This window comes from Grampus griseus (assembly GCF_964374135.1).
Source record: "Grampus griseus genome assembly, chromosome: 10".
Classification (NCBI taxonomy): domain Eukaryota; kingdom Metazoa; phylum Chordata; class Mammalia; order Artiodactyla; family Delphinidae; genus Grampus; species Grampus griseus.
Window position 1 is genome coordinate 29102388 of NC_139004.1, and position 21362 is coordinate 29123749.

General features: G+C 45.5%; 1 protein-coding gene across 1 annotated transcript in view; it reads left to right on the forward strand.

The window, feature by feature from the left end:
• Nucleotides 1-19069, forward strand: part of RCAN2 (regulator of calcineurin 2) — a 265288-nt gene extending 246219 nt beyond the window's left edge. The window contains exon 5 of the mRNA XM_082663759.1: nt 16551-19069. Within this exon, the coding sequence (XP_082519885.1) occupies nt 16551-16711 (161 nt within the window). The 3' untranslated portion in view covers nt 16712-19069. The remainder of the gene's footprint in view (nt 1-16550) is intronic.
• Nucleotides 19070-21362: the final 2293 nt, after the last annotated feature.

Genomic DNA, 21362 nt, shown 5'->3' on the forward strand with positions numbered 1-21362 from the left:
GGTACAGCTGTTTTGAATGTCAGCAAACAGAGCTCTACACAGAATCACTAAGGTCTTGGCTAGAGGGCCTAGGAGTCACTGGCCAACTTGCATTTTCCAGGAGGGGAAACTGAGGCCCAGAGAGGAGGGCAGAAATGACTTGCCAGTGACAGGACCAGGGCCCTGAGGCAGTACTCTTCCTGCTTCACTCTTTATAAAGGAAGTCCAGGCTAAATCAGACTTTCGGATCCCAGCTGGCCTCTGGTCTACTCACTGTAATCCAGTAAATTAAAATCATTTTTTATCCAGAGCCTAAAAGAAAATTCATTTATAGTCAGTGTTCTCAAAGCTTGATGCAAAGGCGAGATAAGGCCAAGTGTCAGACGCCTGCACTGGCTCACTGAGCTGAGTCCCAGGTCTGGAGGGCACTGCCAAGCACCAGTGTGACCTGCGACTGACAGAGGCAGAAGGAGTAGAGGCAATGGGAACCAGGTCTCAGAAGGGAAGCTCACAGAACCTGGTTCGGAGGAGTGAGAAAGTAGGAAGGAAATGGTCTTGAGGAGGCAGAAAAAAGGGGGTTCTTTTTAGAGTTGTGAATAATTTATCGACAGTGTTAAAAATTCATGCCTTTTGCCTTAATTGTGCCGCTAACCTATGAGCCTCACCTTCCCTCACCAAGTAAATCTACCAGTTCTGAAGTGCCCTGTGGTGCAGTCAGCACGGAAGCAGGCACTATTAAAATTCCCATTTTCCAGATCTGACCACCGAGCTGTAGAGAGGTGAGCACACTTGCTTGGGGTGACACAGCTAGTTGGGGGCGGAGACAAATGTCAACCCTGGCTCTTCTGACCATCACTGGGCCAGATCCAGTGGTCTCTATTAAGGATCCTAGCTGCCTGGGTGGACTTTAGGCCAACTCTGCTCTGACATGGGCAGAACATTTATCTCAACCCTCCCTTGACAGTCACCTCTAACACCATCATAACTTCCAGAAAGTCTAATCCAGGGTCTCATAAGTGTGCCAATGAAGATCTGTGCGCTATGTGGGCAACGGCGAATGTGGAGCCTCTCCTGCTCTTTATAGGTGACTGATATCAGCGTCCCACAGGACAGCTGCAGTTTGGGTGTCTTCTCTTCATTTATCCTTCTCTCCATTCCTTGCCAGCTGTTTGAGGCTGTTTCTTTTTATTTAGTTATCCACGTGTCCTGTTCCGGTGTCCTTGAAGCTTCTGCACCCCACACAGATGAATGATTTATACCCAACAATTGAGCCGAAAATATCACAGAGGTTCTAGTAGAGGCCTGGGCCCCTGGCGGCTGTTTCGGCTGCACTGATGAGAGGGCAGGGCCACAGCCTGCATCCCCCCACCCACACCTCTGCCCCCTCCCCAGCCAGGTGCCAAGGCAAGGAATTACTCCTTCAGTCTCCTCCTGGAACTTTCCACAAATGCTCACTTCCCCTTGTGGTAATTTTCTATTGTTCATCTTTCTGTCTTTTCTGCTTTTTGAGGGGAGAATGCAAGTTTCATTCATTTTGGTATTCCCAGGGCCTGATAGCAGTTTGCACGTAGTAGATGCTCAATAAATATCGAATGAATGAATGCATGAGCCCCCCCTAGAGATAATTCTTCATTGGCAAATGGCTGCTGCTTTATGGCTTTAGCCAGACTGAGTCAGGCAGCACTGAATTAATGTTTTCTCCACCAAGAGGACTTCTAGCATTTCCATTTGAAAAAATAGTAATAATTTAGTAAAATTCTTTTTTTTTTTTTTTGCTGTACGCGGGTCTCTCACCGTTGTGGCCTCTCCCGCTGCAGAGCACAGGCTCCGGACACACAGGCCCAGTGGCCACGGCTCACGGGCCCAGCCGCTCTGCGGCATGTGGCATCTTCCCGGACCAGGGCACGAACCCGTGTCCCCTGCATCAGCAGGCGGACTCTCAACCACTGCGCCACCAGGGAAGCCCTAAAATTCATTTTTTATTCCCTAGGCAGAATCATTTCAGTAACAAATTATAAGTCATTCCATGTTAAGGATGACTACCTCAATTCCAGCGGTAGAGAAATAAATTCGAATGAGAGCAGAGAAAAGCAACTCAAATGATCAAAGGAATGGTATTCTTCCTTCGGAGGAGTGACGAATAGTGCTCAGCTGGTTCAGTTGAGTGACTGAGAAGGGTTGCAGAAATCTAAGGATACTGAAGAAAAGTAACTCTAACGAAAGAGCATCTCTGAGCAGGGATCCAGGGTGAGACCGTCCTCGGGCCCGGGATCACATTGGCAAACCAGCTGACTTGTGGGAGCTTTGGCACGTCTAGCTGCCCATGGAAGGCAATCGTGTGCTCTATTTAGACCCTTTCATGGAGGATAAATGGGAGAGTGAGGACACAGGCCTTAGCTCAGACAGGAAGGGGCAAAACAGCACGTCGTTCTTTAAGCAAGGCACACTGGTGACCCTCTTCCAGAGAGGGGCAACTTGTGCTCCCCAGAACTTCTAAAGAAGCTCTTGAAACGAGCATGGAGGGAACAGTGCAATTACAAAGGGACCATGATCAAACCCAAGCTTGTGGGTTTCCTCTGAGATCCTTTGAAATCCTTAATGGAATGTTACGACATGAGACCAGGGCCACCCAACACTGGACAAGCATCTCTCTGTACTATTTATTATAGTGAGAACAAATTCACAGTGCGGAAAATATATGAGAGGCACAATTTCAAACATTTTTAACCACTGTCTCCATGACTATATGTTCTGTTTTTCATCCAGAGAGTAAGTAAAATAGATAAATAAGGGGAAAGCTGTAAATAGAAACAATGGTTAAAACTTACATATGGGGCTTACTGTGTGTCAGGCATTGTTCTAAACACCTTACTATATAGATTATCTCATTTAACGTTCACTGTGACTCTACGAGAAGGTGGCGTTATTCTCCTCATTTATACAGCTGGGGAATGTGAGGCACAGAGTGGTTAAGTAATTTGCCCAAGGCTACATAGCTGGTAAGTTAAAATACGTCCCTCTGCCCCTGGTGAGAAACAGAAAGGATTAATGAAGCTGGCACCCTTACCTTGAAGAGTGCAAAGTTTGCAAAACCAGGGAGATCTCTTGAAGAGTAAAATTAATTTCTCCAAAAGAAATTCCAGACTGTTGCAAAAGGACATTTTAAAAATACAAAAGAACTTAGACATTTGTTCCTCCAAATTTCATTTCTCTGTTTATTGGCACCTCCTAAAATGTATCCACAGCATCGGTTCTTTAAGGCAAGTTTGATGCTTTCCTCTAATGTCAAGCAGGACATGTGAATCAGAATTCACCATCCTCTGCTCTTTTTAAAGGACAGGTCTATATAAAACAGAAGCTTTCTATGCAAATCAGAACTACAATGAGGTATCACCTCACTCCGGTCAGAATGGCCATCATCAAAAAGTCTACAAATAATAAATGCTGAAGAGGGTGTGGAGAAAAAGGAACCCTCCTACACTGTTGGTAGGAATGTAAATTGGTGTAGCCACTATGGAGAACAGTATGGAGGTTCCCTCAAAAACTAAAAATAGAGTTACCATGTGATGCAGCAATCCCACTCCTGGGCATATATCTGGAAAAGACGAAAACTAATTCAAAAAGATAAATGCACCCCAATGTTCATAGCAGCACTATTTACAACAGCCAAGACATGGACGCAACCTAAGTGTCCATCGACAGATGAATGGATAAAGAAGATGAGGTATAGAGATGCAATGGAATATTACTCAGCCATAAAAAAGAATGAAATAATGCCATTTGCAGTAGCATGGATGGACCTAGAGGTTATCATGCTAAGTGTAGTAAGTCAGAGAAAGACAAATATCATATGATGTCACTTATATGTGGGATCTAAAGAAAATGATACAAATGAACTTATTTATAAGAGAGAAACAGACTCACAGACACAGAAAACAAACTTATGGTTAGCAAAAGGGAAAGGTGGGGGGTGGGATAAATTAGGAGTTTGGGATTAATAGGTACACACTACTATATATAAAATAAACAACAAGGACCTACTTATACACAAGGAACTATATTCAATATCATGTAATAAACTATAATGGGAAAGAACCTGAAAAACATTATATATATATATATATATATATATATATATGCTAGAAACTAACACAACGTTGTAAATCAACTATACTTCAATTAAAAAAAACAACAAAACAGAAGCTTTCTACATTTATATTAATTCCCTAGTGAATTTACAGACACCCATCATTTAACAATGACCTGGACAAAATAAGATGAGCTTTTTCCTGGTGGAGAATGAATCGGATATTTTCTTTTGTTTATTTTATAATGCCTATTATTCCTGACTCCAGAAAGAGTATAATCCTATGTTCTTTTTGGATGTAAAACAAAATAGGAAACACAAAACCCAGCCCAGCAAAACAGCTTATCTGTACACATTAGCAAAATGGCAAAATAGAGAGATGTCCGTGGCACTAGATGGGTGGTCAGTCAGAGGTGGGCTGTGAAATGTCAGCTTATTCTGCTCTCTAGGATGGCTCTGGAAGGTCAAGTTCATTGTCACTGGAAATGCCTGCAAGGAGAAATATGGAAAGTCATTGTCTGGGCCTTTTTTTCCTCCTGCTATTTTTAGCTCTTGTTAGAGAGATCAATTTTAGTTAACTGCAGAGGAGGGCTTAAAATGGTGCTCGAGTTTCGAGTTGCGTACATCGGCTATATTTAGATTTTTTTCCAAATTCTTCTCCATCAAAACATGTCATAGTAATTGCTGGTTTGATTCTCAGTATACATTGTTTCTCCCCAAACAGAAAATAGATTTCATTAATACGTGTCACGTATAAGGAAGAAACATTTTCTATTCCAGGCTCATTGATTCCAAGGTAGGGAAAATTCCATTTTTTAAATATAGATGAACACCTATATTTGGGGTACCTGTAGCATGACCGCTATCTAAGCCCCAGTTCTTGTTCGACAACTGCTATACTCTGATCACAGACACAAAAAGCAAATAAAACAGCCAGTCCCAGGGTTCCATGTAGCGCAGTCTCTGCACGTCACCCCCGACCCGAGGGACACGCAGATTTGTGAGCCCAGGACACGAGCTCCTTATTTTACACCTACTTTCGAAGAATTTTCCCGGGGGGGGGGGTGATGTTAAAGGGGCTTTTCTTCTTAGCATACATTCCACAATTATCCTTAATCACTACTGAGTAGCAAGATGAAATATTTCCTCTTCTTATTTCACAGGTAAAATATGCACGTTGTAGGAAAACGGAAAAGACACAGGAGCAAAACGTGGGGGCGTGGGCGTGTGTGCGCATGCGCCGTGCGCATACCCGTAGTCCCAATGCCAGGTTGCTATTTTTGGGAAAGGAGGAACAGGGTGATCATTCTCAGATTGGAGAACCTCCTGATTCCATGGCCAAATACAAAGTGAGAGTGCGTCCACTTCCCTTCCTCACGTCTGCATTTTCCTCTCATCCCGGGAACACAAGCCCCTCCTCGCAGGCTCCGGGGACCCTGTCTCCCTGGTTTCTCTTTATCTTTCCACCTTCTCCCTCTCTGGTTCCCTTGGTCCTTTACCTCCACCTAGGGTTCCACTCCTTTGTCTCAACCACTAATGCAGGGGCCTCAATCCATTGTCCCCATGAATTCCCTTCAGGTCCTAAATGACTCAGGAGGGAATGAAGATAGATTGGCCACCTAATCCAGTCTTAGAGGAAAAGCCCCAGAAGATAAGCAAACTTTATTTTTTTTTACTGAAGGGTAGTTGATTTACAATATTATGTTAGTTTCAGGAGTACAGCATAATGATTCAATTTTTTTACAGATTATACTCCATTAAAAGTTATTACAAAATAATGGCTGTAACTCCCTGTGCTCTTCAACATACCCTTGTTACTCATCTATTTTATACATGGTAGTTTGTATCTCTTAATCCTCTACCCCCTCTTGCCCCTCTGCCTTCCCTCTCCTCACTGAAAACCACTAGTTTGTTCTCTGTATCTGAGTTGGTTTCTGTTTTGCTATATGTATTTATTTTATCTTTTAGATTCCACATATAAGTGATATCAAATAGTATTTGTCTTTCTCTGCCTGACTAATTTCACTAAGCATAATATTCCCTAGGTCCATGCACACAGCTGCAAGTGGCAGAATCATTCTTTTTTATGGCGGAGTAATATTCATTGCGTGCGCGCATGCTTGTGTGTGTGTGTGTGTGTGTGTGTGTGTGTGTGTGTGTGTGTGTATCACATCTTCTTTATCCATTCATCTGTTGATGGGCACTTGGGTTGCTTCCATATCTTGGCTACTGTAAATAACACTGCTGTGAACATTGAGGTGCATGTATCTTTCCAAATTAGTGTTTTTATTTTTTCCAGATAAATACCCAAAAGTGGAATTGCTGGAACATATGGTAGTCCTATTTTTAATTTTTTGAGGAACCACTCGCTATACTGTTTTCCATAGTGGCTGCACCAATTTACATTCCCACCAATAGTGTACAAAGGTTCCCTTTTCTACACATCTTCACCAATATTTGTTATTTGTAAGACTTTTTGATGATAGCCGTTCTGACAAGTGTGAGGCAAACTTTCTTTTATTGAAATAGAGCACCTCTTAAAACAAAACTATGGAAGGATTCTGCCTCTCCCCACCTCCCTCTTCCTCTCCCTCCCCTTAGCCCTCCTCCATCTTACCAAAGACCACTTCTGTTTTCCTACGTTGTTGAGGGTCGGGGCTGAGGAGAGGGGTGGGTGAGGAAGACCCCCAATCACTCACATGGATAATCTTTTCCTAACATGCACATATTCCAGACCTACTGAGGCAGGGAGGTCCACGTGTAGCCCTGATGTCTTTTCTGTGCCCTCCCAACCTCATTCCTGAACATCACAGGCAATATGGCGGTCATGCTTTCGCACTCGGTAGACCTCCATTGGAGTCCTGTCTCCACCACTTGTTTGTGGTGACCTGGAGCAATTCACTTCCCCCGCTGCACCTCTTTTTATTTAATGGTGATTATTTGACAACTTGCAAGCTCATTATGAAGATACAATAAATAATATACATAAAGCACTTAGCCCAGTGCCTGGTACATAAGAACTGTCAAATCCATAGTGGGTTCTGTGATCATTCTGCTCTGAGCAGTATTGTTTAGCAAGGCACCCTCAGAGAGGTTTCTTGTTTCCTCTGCCAGTACATGAATTACAGAGTCTACCAGGCAGTAAGAACAAGGTGCGCGTCCTTTGAGGTGTTGGTTGTTATTTACATGGGCTTGTTCTCGGAACTGCCAGTGAAATATTTGGGTTGGTCTAGGCTTTGCTTTATACCTTCTGCCACCGAAGCCTAGAGGGCATTTTTTGACAGAAACAGCTGCTGTGCAAAGGAAAGGGACAGAGTTGCTCTTCAGTGACTCATCCTGCCCTCATGTCTACCTACTGCATTTTTCTCCGAGGGTTCCCAAAATTAAATATGAGCTTGTGGAATCACTACGGAATCAGAGAGAAAACATTTGCAGAAGACTTCCCTCTCTGCAAATACTTCTTCCTCCCTGGATTTTTTTAAAAAAATCCTAAATCCCTCTTTCTACTTCTGCTTAGAAAATCAGTTCTTTCTCCACTCTCAGACTGATCTGATGAATAGATGGCTAACAAATAGCTGTGATTTTATTTATTTATTTACTTGTTTATTTATTTATATTTTTGGCCACACTGCACGGCTGCGGGATCTCAGTTCCCCGACCCGGGATTGAACCGAGACCACGGCAGTGAAAGCACCAAATCCTCACCACTAGACCACCAGGAAACTACCAGCTGTGATATTTAAAGTTTCAGTAAGTCCCTCTGCCCTGGGTCATCTCCTCTTCTAATTTGTAGCTGTCAATCAAGCTCCAACTTGAAGAGAGGTATTTCTCTTGCTTTAGGATGATGATTAAAACTCAGGATGTGAGTTTGAATCCAGCCTCCACTTTTTATTAGCTGTGTGACTTTGAGCAACTTTCTTAACCTCTCTGTGTCTCAGCATCCTCAACCGTAAAATCGGATCGTTGCAAACATCAAATGAGATAATAGTAAATGCTTAGTGTGTGTTACCTACTTATTGTCACCTGATTTTCAAACCGTATCTTAGTCTCCTGCTGAAATGTAAGTGCCCATGTTAAGCTCTTAGCTCAGTGTTTCTCAATGTGACATTTTGGAACTGACAATGCAGTACATTTAGCATCTTTGGGCCTCACCTACTAAATGCCAGTATCCACACCCTACCCAGTCCCTATGACAACCAAAAAAAAAAATCCACATCGCATTTCCAGACACCATTGGGAATGTAGCACCTCTGATTGAGAAGCACACTAATTACACTGTGGTGGTATTTATCGGGTGGTTCTCAAATATGGCAAAGAGTCATCAGAGACACAGAGGCCAGGAGTGCCTAGTAAGGTGTCAGGTACCAGTGTGGGAGCAGAAACAAGTGGGGCAAGAGGGGGGACAGTACAGAGACATGCTCCCCGCCCCCTTCCCAGACACAGACACACATTTTCTTTCCTTCCCTTTGGAAAAATAGGGGAAGACAAGATTGCCAGTAAATAACTTAAAAATATCGTGAAATAACATATCTGTGGGAGGGAGGGTGCAGCTTTGAGCAACTTTATGATGTTTTTCACTATAACTCAGTCCTCCTACTGAGGAACCCGTTGGGCACCAAACCAAAGCAGCATCTGCCCTGCCAGGATGGAGAGAGGGTTAAAAGACAGTAAGCTCAAATACTGGCTGGTGCCTGGGGTGGAGGAACGGAGGTACCAGTCACCCCTCACCCCTTCCCGGCTCCCCACCTCTCCCCTATCTGAGAGCCAGACCAGGGCCAGGTGCCTCCCTCTACACAGTTGACCAGAGAATGGTACTCCAGGGCTTGTGGGCCCTCCCCTCCCTGCCCAATGCTGTCAAGTCCTAACCCTAACACTTGATAAAAAAGGCAATCCAAATGTGAACGCTTTCCAACACTTTTCAAATCATTCTGAACCCTTCCCTCAGTCTCTGTGTTCAGTCTCCCCACAGGCAGCACGTTCAGTAAAAATAACCCACATGGCAATTCCATTTTGCTTATTCCATAAATCAGGACTGATGCCCGCTACTTCCTCTTGAAAAAAAAATCACATTTACAATCTTAAAAATTGGGGGTAGGGGTTTGCAGTGTCAACTCAGCATGACCAAGCCTGAAATGATTTTATACTGGCATTTTCAGTTTTCTTCTTAATCAAATGTTAAAGGGCTGTTAATCCACACGGAAGTGTAGCACTCAGCACACAACACAGCATGGCCCTGCGTTCAAGGGTCGAGTTAGAGATGCTCTTGGCGCTTTTCTTGATAAGCCATCATCCATTCTTAAAATTCAGTATAGATTAATAACTGACACCTGCTTTTTCCTGTTTGGTTCAGAACTTGCTGAGGGTTAGATAAGAAATAAGGTAAATAAGATTAATAACGCCAACTTTGTTTCTGATGAAAGACTAACGCTGAGAAGGCGGCCAAGATGAGTGACAGCCAGGGCTCCCTAGTAGTCAAGTTCAGGGAACTCCCTGGCTGTCCAGGGGTTAGGACTCTGCGCTTTCATTGCTATGGGCCCAGGTTCAATCCCTGGTCAGAGAACTGAGATCCCACAAGCCTCACGGTGCATACAAAAAACAAAACAAAACCAAAAAAACTAGCCAAAGGAATCCTATTAAAAAAAAAAAAATAGTGAAACCCAGAGCCATGCAGTTTTACCCAGCCTGTCCCAGAGATGGAAACAGTCAGACTGCCCCACAGTGCAGGGTTTTTTCTGCTGGGCTTAGCACGTGGCCAAGAGCACGGCAGAGCACAAGCCCTTTGCAGGCAGGGCTGGATCAAGAGAGAGGCGGCACAGGGTGAGCTGGCATTGCCAGTTCCTTTCCCCAAAGGTACTCGTTAGATGTCACTCCTCTTCCACTGGGGAGGAGTAAAAGAGGGGCCAGAGAGAGGGGTCCCAGTGATGGGCTAATGGAACTCCCTCCCCTTGGAAGGAATCACTGGAACTGGTGAAATATCCATTCTAACATAGCACATGAGCAGGGAAGCAAAGAGGAAAAATCACCAAAGGCAATGAATTTCAACTCAGTTGTAGGGGGTCAGCTTGCTTTTGAACAAAGAACTTACATGACCTGTGCCCCACGTATCAATTGCTACATAACAAACTACGCCAAAACGTAGGGCTTGAGCAACAGCAATCATTTATTTTGCTCACGAGTTTGCTCTTGGAGCAGGGTCCAGGGGGGCGCTCATCTCTGCTTCGTGCAGCATGGCTGGGGCCACTCACCTGGGGATGGGCGAATCAGCTTTCAGGATGGTTCACTCACTTGGCTGGCAAGTTGGCATGGCTGTTGGCTGGCAGCCCAGATAGGCTGTGGTTTCTCTCCGTGGGAGCCTCTTCGGGTGCTGCTTGGGCTTCCTTATAATATGGAGGCGGGGTTCCAAGCATGAGCACCCTGGCAGAGCCAGGCGGTAGTGCCTGGCATTTTTGTGACCTAACTCAGAAGTCGCACTGGTTGCTTCTGCCATACTGTATTAGTCAGGGCATCCTAGAGGCCCGAACAGATTTTAGGGGAAGGAGCAAAGAGGAAGCAGTCCTCAGTGCAGGAGTGGCAAGGTTCTAGAAGAGTAATGTCGGGCAGGAAATATTATGACCATCTTTGCAAAACACAGTCGATCCACTACAACACGTAACTTTCCTGTTGAGAATTCACCTTGAATATGAGAGGTAGTAGAGGTAAAGCAACAAGAAATCATGGAGGATCTATTTCCAGAGAGTCCAAAGTTACCATAAGAGATGCAAATTATCTCCGTCTATAATTTGTAGTCCCTGTATTTTTTATAATTTACTAAGTGTTGTCTTCTAAAAAGGTTCATTGTCAAGGAGATCTTACCTAGAATAACTAGCAATGGGCCAGACCAAAAAGGGCAAGATGCAGAAGGAATAAATGCCCAACTTTAGCTACAGACTGTTCACGAAAACATGAGTTGCCATGAGAGAATATTAAAAGTTAAAACCAGGACTTTCAGCAGACTTTCAACAGACTCTCTTGTAGAATCTGAAAGCAGTAGAGTCGTGAGAGGCGGGACTGGAGAGGAATTATGAGCTCATTCTTTGAGGTCAGGTGGACCTGACTTTGAATCGTGGCTCTGCCATTCACTGCCTGTGTGATCTCAGTGTCCTCCTGTATCATCGAGACATTATGAAACCCACATTACAGAGCTGTTGCCGTAATTTAAACATCCAATTTATGTGAAGTACTTAGAGCTGTGTCTGGCATTTACTAAGGGCTCAGTAAGTAGCTGCTGGTGTGTTTCAGTTAGATGGCAAGTGTCTGTGACACCTCCTATGTCCTGGCACTGAGAGCTCACAGAAAATAGGACAGATACCTGCCCTTCAGTGGTTTTTAGCTTAGTGGGAAAGCTAAAACTTACACACGTCTTTTGAACTGTGCCCAAGCCCATGACAGTTCCAAAGGCCTGGATGAGAATTTAACGTGTGACCACGCGCCAGAGGAGTCTACACTTGCTTGGCTGGGAATTTGTTTCATAGAAGGAGGTAGAAAACCCTAACCAATGCCTCTTCCGAGGGCTTCTGGTCCTGGCCTCTTTTCTGAGGCCTGGGGAGAGGACAGTTTGAATACGAACTCGAGGAGTTGCGAGTGTGAAGGGGGAGCCTTGGCTTGGCCTTGAAAAGACACACTGGTCTGCTTGGCCACCCCTCCTCGTCGCCTCCTGAGCCCAGTGGGGCCCCAGGGGGTGACGGCACTGACGTCAGCCTTCATGGTAGAGGAATTAGCTGAAACCCAAAGGGAAGGTGAGGCCAAAAACAGGAAAGTTCAATCAAGCAAGACCAAAGCTATGTCTTATGATTCTGGGGGCTCTCAGCAGCTGTTGGGCTTTGCCGGATTTTGATAGTAAGAAAGTTTCCAAAAACATAACAGTGAAATGTCAGCATTAATGGGGTCACAGCAGTAAAACAGCTGTACTACCAAGTAGTCTGACTTTGTTGACTCAGTGTGAAAGTTGCCCTGCACAGGGGGGCCCGCATCCCAAGTGTGTCCCCAGCGCACCTAGTCTAAGAGGAAAGCATCTCTTTTCAAATAGATAAACACACTGCAACTAGAGGTGTCTTTAAGAGAATATTCTTTATCCAAGCCAGGGCAGAGAAAGGGTTTCAGCAAACAGCTAGCTTCATTATGCACATTTTACTACTATTTTTGTTTTAAAAGCTAGCTTCTTTCCAACAGATGAAGAAAGGGCAACATCTGATCAGTCCCCTGGCTGGGGTCCCTGCTGTCACCACCTCACCCCCAGGTCCCTTGGTCTCCATCTGCCATGGCAGATTCTTTTCTGTCATCCCCCCATCAGAAGATGAGAGGCTGTTGCTCGCCTCATCCCTGCATCACACCCAACAGGGCAACGGAGGGGACCACGGCAGCCACTAGTGTCTCTGCAAAAGGCACTGCTTCTCCAAACAGGAGGACGTCGAAGGAATCCTGTGCAGAAAAACAAGAACTACCTCATCTGATGACTCAGAAATTATTTCTTTCTCTGTTTCTTGTCTGAAGGTGTCTCTCATTCAGACTTGCAAAGCGTTCCGGGAGGAAAGAGAAAATTCTAGAAACCCTGGGTACGATGAACTCCATCATTGTCCACAGGATTTGCTGTTCTCCCAGAAACAAAGATGAGAAGGCCAGAGACGAAGAGCGCTGGTGGCCGGGAGGGGCCGCAGAGCTGATCTGGGATGCCTTGCTTCTTCTCCCGTTTGCATCCTCAGCATCCCTCCCTCTGCTACCCTCTCCCCGCACTATTATCATTTTCCAACGAAAAATTATGATGCGGACTGGAGGAAGGGAGGGGGCAAGTTATTTGCACACCAGCATCCTCACAGGACCACTGCCCCCGGCCTGTCACACCAAACCATGTAAGAGTGTCCACCCAGACACTGAAACACGGAGAAGCACCTAGGGGTGCTGGGTACCAAAGTAGATGCCACTACCTCTGAAGTCGCAGAGTTGCATCCTCATGCTGCTAAACGCTCTTTGCAACAAGCGCCCCCAGTAAGCTGTCAGGTGTTTGAAAACAGCTGCTCAAAGAAGCCACCACCCAAGGTCTGCCCACCTGTTGCCCGGAGCCTCTCATGGAACACTGAGGTGAAGCCGGCTGCACACCGCTTCCTCTCTTTAGCAGCGTCTGCAGTGGCTCTCCTCCCTTGGGCTTTTGATAAAAATGACAAATTGCTTTAAAGGAGAACAGAACAAACACACTTCACTGAGCTGTGAGTAGCGCCCATGTGTACGTCCCAACCACAAGGGCACGTAGGGTAATAAGTTCAGTGTGGATTCCAGGGAAGTTAGGTTCGGACAGGCTCCGTCCCTGCTAGCCGGCAGGGAAGCAAAGCGCAGCACGAGTTCTGCTCCGTGTTCCCTGTTTGTGTCACTCTCCTCTCCTGAATCCACGCTGGCCCCGTCAGCTCTCTGTATCAAAAATGTCAACCTCCCTGGTGGCGCAGCGGTTGAGAGTCTGCCTGCCGATGCAGGGGACACGGGTTCGAGCCCTGGTCTGGGAGGATCCCACATGCCGCGGAGCGGCTGGGCCCGTGAGGCACAACTACTGAGCCTGCGCGTCTGGAGCCTGTGCTCCGCAACGAGAGGCCGCGATAGTGAGAGGCCTGCGCACCGTGATGAAGAGTGGCCCCCACTCGCTGCAACTGGGGAAAGCCCTCGCGCAGACACGGAGACCCAACACAGCCAAAAATTAATTAATTAATGATTAATTAAAAAAAGAAAAGCTACAGTAGTCAAGAGAGTGTAGTATTGGCATCAAGGTAGACAAATAAATGAATGGAATAGAATAGAAAGTCCAGAGATAAAAAAAAAAAGGTCAACCTTATTCACATAACTGTCTCTACCTACAATTTCACCCAATCTGGACTTTAAGTTATAGAGTCTTTATGGCCGTATTTCTGTGGCTGTAGCTAGTTCTCGCCCTCTTTGTTGCTGCCAAGGTCCAGGGAAGTGCTGGAGGTGTGATGCTCCATTCTTGTGAACTATCCGGGGCCCTCATCCAGGGTGTTGGTTCGGGGCGGGGTGTGGAGGTCCAGTAAAGACTTCTCCAACTCTTGACAGAGAGAACTCTCTTAGCAAGATATGGCTGTATCCGTTTGCTAGGGCTGCCACAACAGAGGACCACAAACTGAGTGGCTCACACAACAGCAGTGTATTGCTTCACGTTCTGCAGGTTAAAAGTCCAAGATCAAGGTGTTGGATCAACACAGGGCCATGCTCCTTCTGAAGGTGCTGGGGGAGGATCTGGCCCAGGCCTCTCTTGTAGCTTCTGGTCGTTCCTTGGATTGTGGCAACATAAGTTCAGTCTTCACATGCAGTTCTCCCTGGATGAGCGCCCATGTCCTAATTTCCCCTTTTTATAAGGAAACCAGTCATTTTGAAATAGGGCCCACCCCGATGGCCTCATTTTAACTTAGTCATCTGTGAAGAACGTGTTTCCAAATAAGGTCATGGTCATAGGTACTGGGGGTCAGGACTTCACCGTCTTTGGTGGGGACAGGGGCGGGGGTGGGGAACACAATTCAACCCATAGCAACACATGACTCTGAACATTCACATCCCCCTCAGCATCACTTAGAAGAGATGCGATGCTTATTGCATTGTCAGTGCTTCTCAGTCCCTAACGTCAGCACTAAATTTAAAACTGTGCCTTGCAAGCGTTTGCTGTTTTCACCGTGGACATTTCCCAAGGTGCACACAGGAGCACATAAACGCGACCCCAGCTCTGGTGCTGACAGTCCTGGCCCCGGCCCTCCGGAAGGGCACTGTCCACTGCAGACTGAGGAGGACAGGCAAGATGCCTGGACTGAGTGGTGTCTGGCTTTGATCCTGGAGGGAGGGCAAGACTTCGGGGACTAGGTGAGACTATAGCAAATAAAAGTATCTGGTTTGGTGAGTATACAAATGTGGCTGTCATGATTGGTGAGAGACTGTGCAGCGTCTTTTGTCCCAGTCTAAGAAATGAGGACTTGATCTAGTGAGACCTGGAGAGCCACTGACCAGGAGGTTGTCTGGGAGACATTGCTTTTAGGTGTTTCCCATCCATGAAGGATGGGAAAGGAAAGATAGGACGTCGGAAGAAGATTAAGTGTGTCAGCAGTTAACCTGAGAAATTACAAGCATGCAGATTGAGAATGCCCCTTGCACCCTCCCACCTCCTGGACGCCTTCTACTTGTCTCTTAGACCCAGGTCAGCTGTCGCCTCCACTGGGAAGCCTTTCAGAGTTACTTGCTCCTTGCAATGTGGTATCACTGTCCTTGACATATATTGCCACCCCAGCGCTTACCATAGTATTTTGTGGTACTTTCTGTTTCCATGTGCCATCACTGGGCTGTGCTCTTGTGGAAGACACAAATATTTTTGAATGTGCCTTGTATCCTTTATGATTAGCAATGGGCCAGAGCATAGGAGATGCTCAGTAGATACACCCTGAAGTGAAACAGAGACAGACAGGAAGCCTGCTGGCTAATAGTGAATTGACTACAAGAAGAACCAGTCAAGAATAGACTACTAGGGCTTCCCTGGTGGCGCAGTGGTTGAGAGTCCGCCTGCCGATGCAGGGGACACGGGTTCGTGCCCCGGTCTGGGAAGATCCCACATGCCGCGGAGCGGCTGGGCCCGTGAGCCATGACCACTGAGCCTGCGCGTCCGGAGCCTGTGCTCTGCAACGGGAGGGGCCACAACATAGACTCTTGGAACTGGAGGGAACTTGACCGTCATCAAAACCTGTTACCGGGGTCTTCCGTGGTGGCCCAGTGGTTGAGAGTCCGCCTGCAGATGCAGGGGACACGGGTTCGTGCCCCGGCCCGGGAGGATCCCACATGCCGCGGAGCGGCTGGGCCCGTGAGCCATGACCGCTGAGCCTGTGCGTCTGGAGCCTGTGCTACGCAACGGGAGAGGCCACAACAGTGAGAGGCCCGCATACCGCAAAAAAAAAAAAAAAAAAAAAACCTGTTACCATGTAACCACTGGAAATCCCAGATGAGCGGCGATTCCAGCTTATTCCGTCCTGGGGCAGCTCTTGCCATAAGAAATGTACAGCAAGAGGAGAACTTGGAGAACTTCTCCAAAAGATGAAGGAGTGAGGTGATGGGCTCAGGATTACTCAGCCGTTAACAGCAATGCTGGGAAATAGAAGAGAAACTGGTAACTTACTGCCAGGCCCATCACCCCAATCCCTTGGACTGTAGTTATTACCATTTTGAAGTTTACAGCTGCAGATACTGAGGCTAAGAGAGGTGAAGGGGCCTGTTCAGGGCTGTACAGGTGACGGGGGGCAGAGCTGAGATGCAAAGACGGATCAATCTCATTTCACTTTCCAACACCAGCCCTGGAGAAGACTCAGCATCTCCTGAGACACGTAAAATGCGCCCTCACTTCCTAAACAAACTTCACCAAATCGTTTGTGTAGAAATCCCTCCTGCATTCTTACCCCCCATTTCTCTTGCTTTTCAGGAGAGAAGTATGAGCTCCATGCAGGGACCGAGTCCACCCCAAGTGTCGTCGTGCACGTGTGTGACAGTGACATCGAGGAAGAAGAGGATCCAAAGACGTCCCCAAAGCCAAAAATCATCCAGACCCGGCGTCCCGGCCCGCCGCCCTCCGTGTCCAACTGAGCTCACTGCTCCACCTCGAAGAGAATACCCGTCTCCTCTTTATCATGCTTCCCCCCCCCCCCCGTTGTTTGTTTGTCAAAAAAAAAAAAAATTGCCTTTAAATCCCTGGGTGTTTGGTTGTTTGAGATTCCTTCCTTGTAATCAAGCCTCTCGGACAAAAGGGCTAGGAAAAGGTGATATGTTTCCTGATCATATCATACCCATCGAGTGTAAGACATTATTTAGAAGATTCTAGAAAAAAAAGTAGTATTTTCTTATTAAACAATCAGCACAGCCTAACCTTCGTGCTCTCCTGTTGATCCAAGCCGGAGACGTCAGTGGCAAATAGCACCTGTGTTGCTTGTGAGCCGTTCCAGTCCCAGTCCCGACGTGTGTGCGTTGTTCTTTCCTGGCCACTTAAGTAGGACCATAAGTAAACTTGACTTTGACTGCATGAGATATTCCCATCTGGTCTCCTCAGTCCTCTGCATCCCGACATTCCCAGGACATGCATGATCACCAGCATTTATTTTCACGATTTGACGATATACTCTAAGTCACAGATGGTCAGCGTCCAGTCATGTCCTATCTAGATTAGCAAAATTATCAGCGTCCTCCAGCTTATTAAACAAGTCTGGGTGTAGTCACTCTTTCGAGTCAAAGACTTCATAGCTCTGTTAAAATTCCTGGAGGAAAAACTGAGCTTGGCCCCAAAGACATCCCTCCGTAGATTTTGAACCATGATTTCATTGTAGAAGTTTCCCTGCCTCGTTGGGGAGGCTTGTCCAGGATGATAGAGACCGATTTCAGACAAATCTGTTTATCACAGAAGTTTCATGGTGTCTGAATGATTGTTTTTTTTCTCTTTGTATATTTGTACAAATGTTTCAGCTGTGCTTTTAAATATCTGGATGTCTTTTATTTAGGGATTGTTGAGCCATTAGCTGCTTTAAAGCATATGTGCATTGCTTATGAATGCATTCATATACTAATACAGGTAATCTGATAATATTACACTCTATTATGGATAATGCTGAATTTTGAAAGGGCACAAAACTTCTCATGCCAATATATAAATGACTAGCCAACATCTTTGCTATCAAGAGCAGTTGCTTTTAAATAAAGCGAAGAAGCAAGTGTCGGTTGCAGACAGTTGAAATGCAGCTAAATCAATGTAGCAGCCACTGAGCATATTCAAAGGGAAAGACTGATAGATAAATGTATGCGGTTCCTACTCGTGCAATGCCGTATTGCTCAAAAACGTATTTGTTTTTGTTACATGTGATTTTTCTATTTCTCTAGCCCAAAGTGCATTATAGAAGATACACCTATAGAACCATTACCTTCTGCTCTGTGTGCCAGGCCTCATCTACTCCTGTACATTCATGAATTACTTTAGATGCAAATGCCAATTACGATGGAGTGGGGAAATACTTTCATTACCCAAGCCTCAGAAAAACACAAAGAACAATAACACAGCCACCTGATGGAAGGATTGTTGTGGTTTTTGATTAAGGTGTAAGTTTCATCAGAAACTTAAAACATTAGACTGATTACTCAGAAACAAAAGTCCGTTCTACTGTGAATATAGCAATATAGTACTGGATACAGTACAGGTGAAACTGAGGACAGACAGCATTGCTTGTAAAATCCTGAGTTTCCATAGAAAAATGAAGGCTCCTTTGAAAAATAAAATCTGAGGAGTATATAACAAGCAAATGCTTTGACTTTCCTTTTCTGTGAAGGTTTTTGGTTTTTCATGGACAAATGAAAAGATTAGATTTAATAGTGGAGAATTCTTCCCTCTAGTGGAAGAAGTTGAGAACTACAGTCCATTTTGTGCTGATTCTCTTCTTAAGCGTCAGAAGTTTTAGAAGGCAGGCTCTGGAGAAATCTGGGTGAGAGAAACTATTTGGAAATGACTTCTCAATGTTTTAAAACAGATCCATCAGACATTTCCAACAAGATTTAGTAAAAGTTGAAATGACCATTGTGTGCATTCAAAAAAACCCTCAGTGGAATGTATGACCCAAGTGGTTAGTCTTGGTGACATTTATTGCAAAGTGTCAATGTTAATCTGTCTCAGATCAAGCAGTTCTCTCATGAGGTTGCATTTGGGGAGGTGGGGAGAAACACGTGTCCCAGGAGAGGGAGAAGAAACGGGGGACTCCTTGAAGGGTTTCGGTGGCCCCTCCGAGCACCATGCAAGTCACAGTTGCCTCAGCATCTCCGTGAGCCACAGGATGCAAACCTCTTCAGCACTATTTTAAGTTTGAAAAGTTTAAATATGGAGGAGGAGGGGGAGATTGCCACCAACTGAATCATTTGTGCACGTGTATAGCTCAAAGAGCTTAGATTTCAAATATACCTGGTGAATGACTCTGTCCACGTAGTGTAATTTCTGTGTTTTCTGCCTGAGTTGGATATTTCTGAGTGGTGATTGTGGAGGAGGGCGATTCGGCCTATAGTCTTTCTAAGATGTTACCAAGAGATGAAATTAACTCATCTGAGCTCTTCCTGAAATGGGGTGGGGGGAGCTGGTTGGCAGCATCTCATGAAGGAAGAGGAATTCAAGGCTTGGAGGGGTGGGAGGGGCTCTGATAAGGGGTCTGGGAGAGCCCCTGTTTATTGTCACACTTCAGCCAGCTTGGTCCTAAAAGCCATTCCAAGTGTACACGGACACTTTTAATATAACCCCCACTCTATTCTTTAGTTTAAAACACTGTAATAGACCTGAAGTAGGCAAAATTTTACTACATGGAACACAGAAAGCACTATCATAAAATAAAAGATGGGTACATTGTCCTTCATTAAAATTAAGAGTATCTGTTCATCAAATCACACCATTAGGAGAGTGAAAAGGAAAGCCTCAGTGGGAGAAGATAAATGTCTTAATTACACAGAGTTGTTAAATAACTCACACCCAAAATGTAAAAAGAACTTCTGCAAATTAATACGAAAAAGACAATTCGTTTTGTAAGAATGGTCAAAATACTTAAGCAGGTACTTCAAATATACAGGCAATTCACACTTACACATGCACACTTGAAATACCCCTATGGCCCATAAATGTTAAAATGTGTTCAACATCAATTCTCATCAGAGAAAGGCAAATCAAAGCCTCAAATAGGTACACTATACACAATTCAAAATGGCCAAAATTAAGTATGGGGAAATGCAAAGTGTTAATGGTATCAGTCAAGGCAGAGTATAAACTGGTACTACCACGTTGGAATACTGTTTGGTAATATCTACCAGGGCTAAACATAGACTGATCTGGGAGGGTTCCACTCCAGGACAGACACCCAGCAGATCTGAGTTCTCACATCCACCAGAGTACTTGTACAATAGTGTTCCCAGTAGCAGGGCTTATAATAGCCATTAACTGGATACAACCCAAATGACCTTCAATTGTTGAGTGGATAAATAAACTGTGGTATATTACAAAGTGATTAAAAAACACAAATTACAGAGATATACCACAACATGGTTGGGTCTCAAAATCACACTTTCGAGCAAAAAAAATACATGAAAGTGTCCATCATGTAAGACTCCATTTATGATGTTAAGAAACAGTCAGAATTGACCTATATGGATAGAAATTATAATAGTGTCTACCTTTTGGAGGATATTGACTGAGAAGGGGCACACAGGAGCCTTCTGGGGGCTATAAACATTCTACATCTCTCTACATCTCCATCTAGACCTCTGCGCACGTGTGCATATGCAAAATTCACTCAAAATGCATGCAGTATATATGTAAATTACACCTCAGCTGAAACAAAACCACCATGGAAACGGGAAGGAACCATTAGTTGTAAAAAAGGATTGGAATGTTCTCACCCTAACAGCACATCTCATGGATCTTAGGTTGGTGAGATATTTCCATATGCACAAAGCCTTCCTTTACAATCTATAAATAAGTATTTTATAAACTAGAAAGCATAGGACTGAAGCCCTGGGTGAGGCACTGTTCATTCAGGTGGCAAATATGTACAAAAGACCTACTATGTGCCTGGCCCTGGGTTCCAGTGGTGGAAAAGGTGGATATTGTCCCTGCCGGTTCACGGAATAGAGTCTAGTGTGGAAAAGAGACAATAAACAAAGAAGTAAGCAGACCAATAATTAGAAATTCTGGTAGGTGGGCACAGTGAGGAAAAGCCAGAACACAGTAGGAGGGTTAGCGGAAGCCCGTGTTCCCGACGCACAGTGAGGCCAAACAAACTGAGCGTTGGAGTTAAGCAGGGAAAGGTTTCTTGTGGGGCCCTGCAAGGAGACGGGTGGCTCGTGCCCTAAAAAGCCCGAGATCCTCAAAGGGTTTCGGCAAAGCAGTTTTAAAAGCCAGGTGAGGGCTTCCCTGGTGGCGCAGTGGTTGAGAGTCCGCCTGTAGATGCAGGGGACACGGGTTCGTGCCCCGGTCTGGGAGGATCCCACATGCCGCGGAGCGGCTGGGCCCGTGAGCCATGGCCGCTGAGCCTGCGCGTCCGGAGCCTGTGCTCCGCAACGGGAGAGACCACAACAGTGAGAAGCCCGCGTACCACAAAAAAAATGCCAGGTGTTGGCGGGGTGGGGGGGGGGGGTCCCAGGGTATATGATCAGCTCATGCACAATTCTCTGATTGGCTGATGGTGAGGTAACAGTGTGGTGTCACAGGGGTCAACATTACCAGTCC